The sequence below is a fragment of the Cryptomeria japonica genome, chromosome 2, assembly GCF_030272615.1.
Source record: "Cryptomeria japonica chromosome 2, Sugi_1.0, whole genome shotgun sequence".
NCBI lineage: Eukaryota > Viridiplantae > Streptophyta > Pinopsida > Cupressales > Cupressaceae > Cryptomeria > Cryptomeria japonica.
Window position 1 is genome coordinate 182,235,597 of NC_081406.1, and position 12,450 is coordinate 182,248,046.

The following is a 12,450-nucleotide window of genomic DNA, read 5'->3' on the forward strand; positions in this document are numbered from 1 at the left end:
CCCTAGTATGCAGACATTGCCAACTATCTAGCAGCAAACAGAATACCAGACTACTTTTCTCCAAAAGAAAAGAAGTTGTTAATAGAGAAAAGTTTTAACTTTTCTTGGATTGCAAATAGTTTGTTTTATACTGGAGCTGATCAGGTAATGCGAAGATGTGTAAGAGAAGACGAAACTTATGACATATTGCATGCTTGCCATGATGAACCATGTGGAGGACATTTTGCAACAAAAAGAACATCAATGAAAGTTCTTACAACAGGGTACTACTGGCCAACATTACATAAGGATGCTGTGGCCTATACAAGAAAATGTGACAAATACCAGCGTATGGGAAGACCAACTAAGTCCAATGAAATGCCACTACATCCATAGATAATAGTCACCCCTTTTGATAAATGGGGGATGGATTTTGTAGGACCAATTGATCCACCATCAAATGGAAAGTCATACATTCTAGTTTGCATGGACTATGTAACAAAATGGGTTGAGGTAACAGCTATGGCTCATGCTCGAGATAACAAAGTTGCTGAGTTTCTATATGAACAAATTTTCACAAGGTTTGGGGTTCCCAGAGAGCTTGTAACCGATCAAGGAGCTTAGTTTACATCTAATCTCATCACAGCACTAATGAATGAATATAAAATCAAACATAGGAAGTCCAGCCCTTATCACCCTCAAGCCAATGGTCAGGCAGAAGTAACAAACAGAGAAATTGAGGCGATCCTCACAAAGACAGTACAGATACATAGAAAAGATTGGAACAATAGACTTCCTGAAGCAGTTTGGGCTTACAGAACTACATGGAAAACAACAACTGGGTTTACACCTTTTGAGCTGCTTTATGGGAAAACAGCCATGTTACCCATAGAATTTGAACACAAAACTTTGAGGACAGCTCTTGAACTCAATATAGACATATTTGAAGCACAGAAGGACCATCTCCTGCAGCTAAATGCTTTGGACGAAATGAGAAAAACCACCCTGCAGCATACAGAAGCAATCCAACCGCAAAGGAAAAAATGGCATGATCAGCACATCAAAACCAGAAAATTTTCTACTGGAGATTGGGCTCTGTTATATGATTCCAGATATCAAGAAAACCAAGGTAAGCTCACAACACGTTGGTTAGGCCCCTATGAAGTTGAAAATGTGTTCGACAATGGAGCTGTACAGCTGGTAACAATAGACCCAGTCCGCTTCAAATTGCTGGTGAATGGCCATCGACTCCGGTTATACCACAAACCAGTCTCCAAGGAAGAATTCATGCAGCAGTTCGTTCAGGTTCCTCCCACTACTCTTCCTGCAGCCGAAGGCTTTTGCCTTTCTCCTGCAGCGTCACCGTAATTTTTAAAAAGCATGCCCATAACAAAGGTTTTCTTTTTTTTGCAAAAGGAAACCCCTTTTCTCCATTCTCATTTATCACCCCCATTTCACTTCTTTCACTTCTATCCATTCATTTCATTTATTCATTTCATCCACCCATTACACCCATCCACATCATCCATCCGCATTAAGCTTAATTAAAATATCTTTTCCACTTGTCAATCTATGCAGCTGTCATCATATTTCTTCACACGTACGTGCAATTATCAAAAGTACGCCATATCTTTTCTTATCACATATTTGATTTATTTCATTCTATTCATTTTCTGATATGCATGTACCGGTCATTATTGCCTGAACTTCTGCCTGTTCGTTGCGACATGTGAGGACACGTCATATTTTAAGTAGGGGGCGGGGTAATCTATCTTTTAAAACCTATCTTTTCGCTGTTGCCATAACTGCAAAATAATCTTCTTTAATACTTTTCTGGTACTTTCCAACTATGATCGCATGTCTTTCTTTATTGCATAATCATGATTAAGACAGCTTGTTCAAAAAAGTTCATTTTTGGAAAAGAAAGAAAGTAATGTGATGGCACGAAAAAAAAAAGAAACCAGAACAGAAGGGAAGCAGTGAATTTGAATCTTCACCAAAGAATTGAGTTCAGCTGAAGGAAAACTGAAAACATGGGTGGTCAGTTGGTGCGACACGAGCCTACAGCTCATGAAACATTATTGCAAAATCCGCAAACAGTCCACGCATTCAGCCTCTGTGGATGGTTAAATTATTTTTTGAGCTTAAATGATTTCAATGAGGAGGCTGCTGTAGAATTTCTGAGGACCCTTTCTGAAGGGGAAGCCACCGTATGGGGTCTAATGGTTGTTGCAACCGAAAACAGAATTGCAGAAGTAACTGGGCTTCCAGCCGTTGGAGAAAATTTTTCTTCAGATGCTGCAGCAGCAAGGGCCGAGTTTTCAATGCCTACTGATGGACCTCTGGAAGTCTCCAAGCAGGGATGCAAGCGCGTATCGTTGCCTCCTCCTTATTCAGAGTATGCTATTTACATAATCAGGTATTTGACCTGTGAAGGCCGTTTTTCCTATCTGCATTCTCATCATTTCAAATTATTGAGCCATATGAGGCATGGGTTAGTTATAAATGTTCCGAATTTCTTGTTAAAATTTTTATAACACAATGCCCACGGAACTCAACAAGGAAAAGATAATTCTGTCACTCATCATGGCCTCATTAAATTACTGATTGAGCGCTCTTTAAGGGATGTCTCATCTCTCTCCTGACAACAATTTGTTGCCCAAAAGAGTTTGCAAATTCCACAACCTCCTAGGGTACTTACCCCACGGCCTCAGAAAAAGAAGAAAGAAAGTCCATCTACTAGTAAAACAGGGCAAAGGTCATCTACTCCTGTAGCACCTAGTCCTGTAGCTTTCGTACCCGAATCCTCTGCTAGGATTCAAACTAGGTCTGCCACTAGGAGTGAGAAGGGAAAAGCAAAGGTAGAAGGGTCCCCAGAATCTGACCTTCGTTCTCGGAAAAGGCAATGCCCTTCTCCTGCAGCACCTTCCCCTGCAGCTGTTTCTCCTACAGCAACGCCTGTTGCTATTTCTAGTTCGCCATCATCCTCTGGTAGGGCAAAGCCCTCTAAGCAAACAAAGAAGAGGAAAACTGCCGGAACTCCTCCTGCTGCCGCATCAGTGTCAAGAAGGGTGTCCGCAAGGAAACAATCTAAGACCTCCCCTGCTTCACCACAACCAGAGGTGATTGTAATTTTAGAAGAATCTATTGAGTCTGAATTTAATGTTTCTCAGAATATGTCTGAAAATGCTGCCCAGAGTTTGATCGTTCCTGAAGTGGAACAAGTTGAGACAAAAGAAACAGGGCATAATGAGCAAGGGTTACCAAATCTTGATGATTTGGCTACTGCTGCTATGCAATTTTTGGAGAAAGCCCAGACTTGTCCACCACAGGAACAAGAAGAATTTATCTTACAGCAAGAGGAAGAACAGACTGAACAATCAAATGTGCCTAGTGAAGTTGTATCTCATCCTGAAGTTTGCAAAGCCATTGTTGTGTATAAGAAAACATTTTTAATAGAGTTTCGAGAATATGTTAAAGCTAATTGGGAAATAGTTACATTGCAAACCCTGACTTTCCGATACATAGCCTAGACTGTCATGCAGGAAAGTCTATGGGAAATAAAAAAGAAGAAATTAAATAAGAAAATTGAAAGTCAGAAGCAAGAAATTACTGAGTTGAAAGCAAAAACAGATGAAATGTTGAAAGTAACTGGCCAGATTATGGAATGTAGACCCCCACCCAGAGTTCATGCTCTGTGCCTTAAAGAATAGTTTTTATGGTTCCAATTAATGAGAATTTCCAAAAACCAAGATCCTATAATTCATAATGCCAAAGACTTCTATGAAGCATACCAGGCAGCCCCTAACTGGTTAAGGAATTCTCTCTATGAATTCTATTTGCATGGCTTTTTAATACCATTTGAAACATAATGGAATCCTCTTCTATATATTGGTGATATTCATTTAAGAGCATTTATGTCATGGGTAGCAAATGAGGCAAATTATGACAGGCAATGGGAAACATATGAGGAAGTTGAGAAAACAAAGCCTGTTCCATTACGATCTCACAGTTCAAATCTTTATGCAATGTTGAAAGATTGGTTTGCTCTGACATATGGTGTTAATAATGTTTCAGCAAGAGGGAAAATATTTGATATCAGAAAATAGGTATATGATGAATTCCAGGCACAACAATATTCATTTTGGAAATTGGCATTCTCCAGAAGTGAGAAGAGATGGGAAAGGTTAACTGTTGGGTTAAGAAAGTCAGAACCGCATAGTCCCTTAAATTTTATAGCAGCTCTCAAACGAACCAACAGATATATTCAATTGGGACTTCAAACAAGATTTGAACTGTGGTTACCGTTGACATTCAGACCCCCTGTGCTAATGTGGCCACTTTATCCTCACTAGGCTACAAAACTCAACAATGAATTAGAAGACCAAAGGTATGAAAAATGACGGGATTTCAAAGGATTTTATTACAAATTTAAAAATCTATTTCAGAGTCATGTAGCAGCCACCGACTTCAGAGAAACAACCAGAAAAGTTAATGGTAGAGGACCAGCATTGAGCTAAGTAGGGGGCAGTGATGAGCTTAAAATATGCTCATAATTTGGATGTTTTGATAAAACTTTTAAATGCCTTTACTTTTGTTATTTCATGGATGTTTAGACTTTGTGAAACCTTTTTGGGATATCCTGTAGCAAGAGACTTTTATATTCCTGCAGCTCTTTGTGATTGACTTGATTGCATTTATTGCTCCGTTGACTCCCTAAAATGACTGGTATATCGTATACAGTTTTTGAATGATGAAGTAAATTTAAAATGTGTGATTAATGAATGGATATCGTGTATGTGCCATACGCCTTTTCTGTTGCCTGTTACCTTTTGTTTCGCAGGTTTTTGAAGAATAATCGAGTCAAGCGCAGCCAATCTCGGCCTTGCAATAAAGTCCATTTCCTGCACGACTTTGAGGAAGCTCCGGCAAAGACTCTTTGACTGAAATCAAGGGAAAGAATTTTAATGACAAAGAGTGGAGTGCTAGATTCTCTCTGGATCGGGTTGAACGCATAAACTCACTTATGAAGTTTGTTGCTTGATTCGAGGATATGTTTTACTTCCACGTCTTTCTTTAATGGAGTTAGTTAGTTAGTTGCTCCCCTATTTTTAAATAAAGCTTCTCCTCCTGCGCGAGAGAGAGGAAGAGAAGGATAGAATAAGAGTAGTAGATGTCATGTAAGAATCAAGATGATAATGAAATACAGAATCTGTTTAACCAGAAGCAGAGTTTGTTGTTAGTTTCCATATCAACAAAACAATGTATATCATTCTGTTTTTATGAATAAAGTTCAATGAAGTTCTGAGTTTCATATCTACGTAATTAGGAGATGCTTGCTAAGGGGGCCCACTTAGTAGGTATCTGTAGCTAGTTAGTTAGTTGTTCTTTCTCGTTAAGCTTCAATTTTCTTTCATCTTTAAAGTTTTTATACAAACTTAGTTTTACATTGCTCCTGCAGCACAAGGAATCCATCACTGTGTCTGTTCCTGTAGCATAAGGCCAGTTCATAGTTTGTGTTTCAGTTGTATTTATTATGGTTTCTGTCGTAATCAAATCATAGTTGAGTTAAAAAGCTTTGCATTTCCTTCCTGTAGCGTAGGTAGGATTTCTTTTCAGTATGTATTTCCGCTAAGAGTTGACCAAAATAAGTTCCTAGTGCATATATTTTGCTGCGCCATTTAAAGTATACGTCCCATGGTTTGACAAGTAAATGAACGTCTACAGAAAGAGATAATGGTCACCTGTTGGAATGCCCAATTCCCAGGAAAGGTTTTTACTGTGATCTTCATATCCTTTTGTGGGCGTGACCATCAATGTGAAATGAACTTATCAGCCAATTCTTGGAAAGATTTGATTGTTGGAGGTAATCTGGAGAACTACTCCATGGCACTTCCTCCAAGACTGTGAGAAAAGAGTCTCATAAGGTATGTTCCGTCTACTGTGAATTCCAAGGTAGCGGCACAAAATTCTCTCAAGTGATCTCTAGGGTCCCCTTTTCCTCTATCCTTATCCAAGTTTGGTATTTCCCAGTGACTAGGAAAAGGTGGCATTAGAATACTTAGATCAAAAGGATAGGGACATTTATCCTTAATATAAAACTATTGTAACAATGCCTTCTTATTCTTGAGAGTGTCTATTTCTTGTCTCAATGCTCTCAGTTCACTCAAAATGGGATCACTGGTAGGCATAGGTTTCGATATTTTCATAGATCTCTTGTATCTTGGCTGCAAGTAGAAAGATATGTGATATTTTATCCTCTCCTCATTGTTTCTCCTTGTAAGTTTAGATTTACTAACTCTCGATTTGTCCTTAACTGTGAGCAATGTTATGTCAAAATCAAGTGGCAATTTAATTTGGGCATCAACAAGGGCTTTGAAGTATGCTCATGGATCACTCTTAACCACCTCTTTAAGAAGTTTAGTAAATCTATGATCATGAAATGCTTCATCAATGGTGGATTGATTTATTTCTTCATCACTTGTTTCACTTGTGTCACTAGTTTCACTGGTTGCAATGCTAATTTGTTCTTTTTCATCAAAATCAATAAGATTGTCTCCATCTTGAAATAGATGATTTTGAAAAATATTAATTCTCGAGTTAGGAGACATAAGTGATTTTTTGATCTTTGACCTAAGGTTTATGTATATGATGATGAATAAGAGTCAAGTTATGATGCAAACCCTAATGGGCAAAGGAAAAACTATATGATATGAGTGAGATTGGGATGCAACTAAGGATCAATATAAAGTTGCAATCTATGTGATATGACTACTAAAGGATTGATGCAAAAATGCGATCTATATGATAGGAAAGTGATGTGCAGCTAACCTTAAATGTGATATAAGGATGAATGATGTTTGATGCAAGGACTAAGGATTCTCTAGGCTGAAAATATTTGCAATGTGAGGTTTGATTTGTGCTATGATGGATAGACACAAGGATAAGTGATCAAAAAGAAGGCATGTGCTATGATAGGAGATGATGAACTCCGAGCAGAATACCAACTCAAAGACACCGATAAGTTCCTTAACTCAAGGAAGATGCACCTCAAGTGATAAGGGTGATTGATGATCAAAAGTTGATGTCGGACCTATGATGAGAAATCCTAAGAGCAAGCAATGTTTTTTTAGGATTTAGGATTTTTTTTTTTTAATTTTTGGTATGCAAGTACTAGGGATATGAATAAATGAAATGCTAGGACCAATAATGAAATGACCTAAGGTACTTATTTAAGGTTTAAGGTTATGTCCTAAAGGTATGATGGAAGGCTATGCAAAGATTATGGGTATCATCTAAGGGGATTATGGAAGGATATAACCCAATGGTGGTATGCAAAGGTTTGATCTAAGGGTGCTATGCAAAGGATTGATCTAAGGGTGGTATGAAAAGGACTAAGTATAATTAAATGAGATATATAAGGATGAAAGGTGCAACTAGGTGAAGACTATGCAAGGACCTAAAAGGTATGGCAAGCTAGAATGGCATGACTATGCGAGGACCTAAAAGATCATAACTCCAAAAGTGATGTCTCGAGAGATTTGAAATGATTGTTTTGAGAACACGAGTTCAATGTTTCAATGACAATGTTGTTTTTCAATGTTTTTTTTTTACAACGTGGATGGATACTTGAAATTTTAGAACAAGGTTTTTTTAAAGTGTTTCAAGTCCAAGTGTGGTGTTGATTGTGAAATTTTCTTGTTTGTTTTGCACACATTTAGAAAACATGGCGAACAGAATGTTTGTTTGTTTATTTGATATATGAATTTATTATCATATACTTTACATAAAGAGTTCACAATTTATTTTTGATTATCTTTTTGGATGATAATATCTTAATTGTATAAACACATATCATTAGTGCAAAAAAAAAAGTTATTGATATTTTAAGAGATTGTATTTTATTTTATACACACCTACATATATCAAATGAAATATTCATAATATTATTAAAAATTATGAAAATGGTATTCATAATCAAACCCAATATCAAAAAACAATGAATGGATATTTATATTTTAATTCAAATTTACTAAAATACCATAATATGCTTGAATGAATGGTAGAGGACCTTAATTTATTCAATTTCCAAACAATATTTATATACAACACTTCTCTTTAATTGTAAGTAAACCATGTTGAGATAAATATTTACCAGCCATCCATTCTTTCTTAGTTTGTATTAGTTTCCTAAATATTGTAGATAATGAATGTTTATCCTTGTAATTTTTTATTTATTTTTCGTTTTGTCATAAAATATTTTTTGTTAGCATATTATAGGATATATGAACATATATTATTTTAGTTACTTATGTCCATTTATTTTTTTAATTAACCTTATAAACTACTTAAATAAATTTATCTAAGAATTAAAATAAGAAAATATGGTTACCACTTAACCAATTCCCAAACAATTTCTTAGACATCACTTGCTTTCAAATATAAGCAAAGTGACCAGAAAAAAATGTGTCACTCTTCTATCTCTTATTAGTTCACTCTGGCATTCTAGATCATTTTCTTAAATTAGGAGATTAGGTTTATGATTATATGTATAAACTAGAGAACAATATAATCAATTTATCAATTCTTAAAATAATCTAACAAAGGCTCTAATTAAATGTACACATCAATTTTTTACAATATTTCTACCTTGAATTTCAATGGAATACCTTTGATATTTAATTTTTTCTTTTTATTCTAATATCAGCCTTAAATCATTATCTTAGGTCAGAATCACTCACTGCAATTAAATTCAATGTCAATAAACGATGAATGAGTGTTTATATTTCAAGTCAAATTTATTTAAATACCATACCGTAAGATTCTACCAACTGCATGAATTTTTTTTTATATCCAATATCACATTGTTACATGATGATTGCACGGCACATTCACTATTCCTGCTAGAGAATAGTAGTGTCGGTTTATTAATGAATTTAATTCCTAATCACGAGAGTTTCTACCTTCTATTGGAAATGAATATGGAAATATAAGAAAGAGATATAAATCAAGTGTGACTGAGTGGGGGAATGCTCTGAGCATTCTTGAAAATATTGTTGGGATCGAATTTAGTCTTGACATGCACCAGCCTGAAGAAATTCACACCAAAATACTTTTCGCCCCACGACTTTGCTTGTTGTACGGTGGAGGTTCCATTAGCAGATGCATGGCCCAAGTCAAGGTCTATGTAGTTGACGTAAGCACCTCTGGGAGATTTTGAAACATAATGAGTCATGTATTCGTACAACTTTCGCATCCAAGCCACAGACTCTGCATCTTCGGAAGCGTCGTCCCAGTTGAGTACGTACTGAATTTCATATAAATACCCTGCTCGATGGGGGAAGGGAATCCGAGTAGATGGTATCCTATTCATTACGCCTCCAAAGGGAGCCAATATCATTTGGCTGTCGGGCTTCTGTTCCATAATCTTCCATGCTCCCTGTAGGCCTGATGAAGAGATGGCGCTCTTCACATAATCGGACTTATTCTTGAAGTACCTTTTGGTGGCAAGATATCTGTTGAGGAGGTCGGCAGAATATCCGTTGGCCACAGCAGTCGAGATGACCGAGCCGATCCAGTCTGTCTCGTTACAATCGGCGGCGACCAGACCCATCTCAGGAAAGATCTCATTCACAAGTTTGAGGAGTTGTGGTAGAGAACCCAAATACATTCCATTGAAGGTAAGGCTAACAGGACTGCCTCCGAACACAAAGACACGGATATAGAGATCCTCGGGGGCAAACGGTTCAACAGATTGCCATCGTTCTACAAGCTCTGTCACGTTATCGTTTCCCGTCCTGTTGACATTAAACACAGTGATTACGGGAGGCACTTTGACAAGCCTTATCTGCCTCGCCACAACCACACCCTAGCTCCCTCCACCGCCGCCTCGGAGGGCCCAGAACACATCTTCTCCCATCCCCTTTCTGTCCACCAATATGCCATTGGCGTCCACAAGCAGGGCATCTATAACGTGGTCTGCCGAGACGCCATATTTCCTTGCGAGTAACCCAAGCCCACCTCCACTCAAAGTCCCGCCCACGCCTACTGTCGGGCAGACTCCCGCAGGGAAACCGTAGAGCGAAGTCTTGTTTGCAATGGCGGAGTAGAGTTGGCCTAAAGTTGCACCGGACTCCACCCAAGCCGTCTTGGATTTCATATTCACCTCAACTCTTTCCAATTTCATTACATCGATGATGACGAAATTGGGAGCCTGAGAAGTGGAGGAAAGACCCTCATAGCTGTGCCCTCCACTGAGCATCACTATCTGCCAGCCGTGTTGTATGGAGCACTGCACTGACTTGTGCAGTTGGTCTCTGCTCTCCGGGACAATCAAAGCGTATGGCTTCGGCACGCTTTCTTCCGCATAGCGCAGATTCTGCAGAGAGAATTCGAGGAGCGAGTAGTAGTTGCTTGATGAAGAAGAGCTTTTGAACGTCACGTTTTCGATACCATTTCCACTCAGACATGAAGTGAACGCTAGTGCAGTTGCATTTTGTGATGAGTATGCCACAACCGCATCTCGGCCTCCCAAATTTACAACCCACAACAATGCAAACAAGCTAAACATTCTCATATAACTCCAGAAAGCCATCATATATGAACTTGATCCAAAACTGATCAAGTCAGTTATAATGTTCTTAATACTCAAAGCGCACTTTGGCCCTTATTTATAACCGAAAGTACGTATGAAAATATCTTTCAAATTCAAATATTCCAGTCCACAGTAAAATCCTTCTAGAGGCTGCGGACATTTTCGCTTACGCCTATCAATGGGTGACTTTGTAGAGCACGTAGGGTAACGGCTTTCATATTCAAATTTTCCTGTGCGACATAAAATCTTTGAGGCGACTGGACCTTCGGTATGCACGGTTGATTTTTTGATCGCGTGCCCAGCAATATTTATTTTAGTCTCCCTACGTCTTTATCATCTTATGCAAGAGAAACTGAACTGTTTACCATCATCCGCTTAGAGTTACTGGTCATTTATCTATCATGGCGTAAGATTTGACGACTTAAATTTATCTCATTTCTATTCTCTCCTGGCTGCCAACAGAATTACTTGTGAATACGTTCAATGCAAATAATTCTAATGTTTCAACCAATTTTAAGAAGAAAATATCTTTGAACGAAGTGTTGAATGGTATCATTTTTACATAATATAAATAAAATTTTTCCTTATTATGGCGTAAGATCTGACGACTTCAATTTTATTCTTTCCTGGCTGATGGCAGAATTACCTGTGAATACATTGAATGGAAATAATTAAGAAGTATCTTTGAACAAAATGTTTAATGTCGTCATTTTCACATATTGTCAGTAAAATTTATTTTTCTTATGAACAATTATTATTTCATTTATTTCTGAATTCTAAGGAGAAATCAAATTTATTATCTAATCATATTAAATAGATTTTACTCATTCTAAAATATGAAAATGTAGGATTAAATTAGGTTCTTCTCACTTGTAATTTTTTATTTTTTATTTTTTCTAAGACATTGACTTTGTCACAATATTATTATTTTTATAAGTAACAATTACAGTTGTAATTGGACATAAGAGTAATAATGTTTAGTGTGACAATGTTAGGTTCTTGGAGATTAGTTAGACTTTGAGGGAACAATTTTTATATATTATTTTGTGCAAGATAGACATCTTAGGTAATAGAACACTCCTCATAAATAACACCCGTGTTTTATGTTTCTAGCTTTAGAAATTCTATTACTATTATGAGTTTTAATTAAGCATATAGATTTCCTTTGATGGATGTGCTGTGAATGTTTCCATCCTAAGGATTGTGTTGTACCTTGTATTCCAATGTCCAATGCAAACAAGCCATACATTAGTTTGGATTGATGGGGGTCTTCCAAAGTCCTACTATATCGAATTTGTAGTTGGACCTAGTTATGTGGCTAATAGCTACACAAATGGTGTGGGGTTAGGTATAGAGATCACTACTAGACATTTTATCTTGTTTATATTATCTTTCTAACAAAAAATTTAGAGCATCTAGCATTTTGTAACATCGTAAATTACATCCCTATGCAATTTATTTCTTAGTGAGGCCCTATTTTAGCATTTACGACCTTTCGCATCAGGTTTCATTCTTTTTAGCTCAATTCCACATGTCATTTCAACTTCTTCCTCCCATTTTGGACCTCAAGTCTAAATTTATGGCCACATTGGAGGAAGCATGGTGCCCTACTCTCGCGAGCGGGATGATCAAGGCGCCATGCTCCACAATGTTTGGGCCCAAATTCAAAGCACTTAATAGTCATCATAGTTAAGAGAGAAATATTTTCCCATGTCAGCCTGCTCTGAGTTTTGCACCCCAAAATGCTTGGGAGAGGTATATAAGCATGGTATCCTCCCTCATTTTAGATCTAGAAGGCTTAACCATGAAATAAGCATAGGAGGAGAACTCAAGGCATTTAATTCCACCATACTCTTCATTATGGCAACTTTCATGCA

At 37.3% G+C, this 12,450-nt stretch overlaps 1 protein-coding gene across 1 annotated transcript; it reads right to left on the minus strand.

Annotated features, from left to right (window-relative positions):
• Positions 1-8,986: 8,986 nt before the first annotated feature.
• Positions 8,987-10,573, minus strand: LOC131054107 (berberine bridge enzyme-like D-1). Its single transcript, XM_059213683.1, has 2 exons — positions 9,885-10,573; positions 8,987-9,776 (listed from the first exon to the last, which is right to left on the minus strand). Exons 1-2 carry the CDS (start codon positions 10,571-10,573, stop codon positions 8,987-8,989), a joined length of 1,479 nt encoding a protein of 492 aa, XP_059069666.1.
• Positions 10,574-12,450: the final 1,877 nt, after the last annotated feature.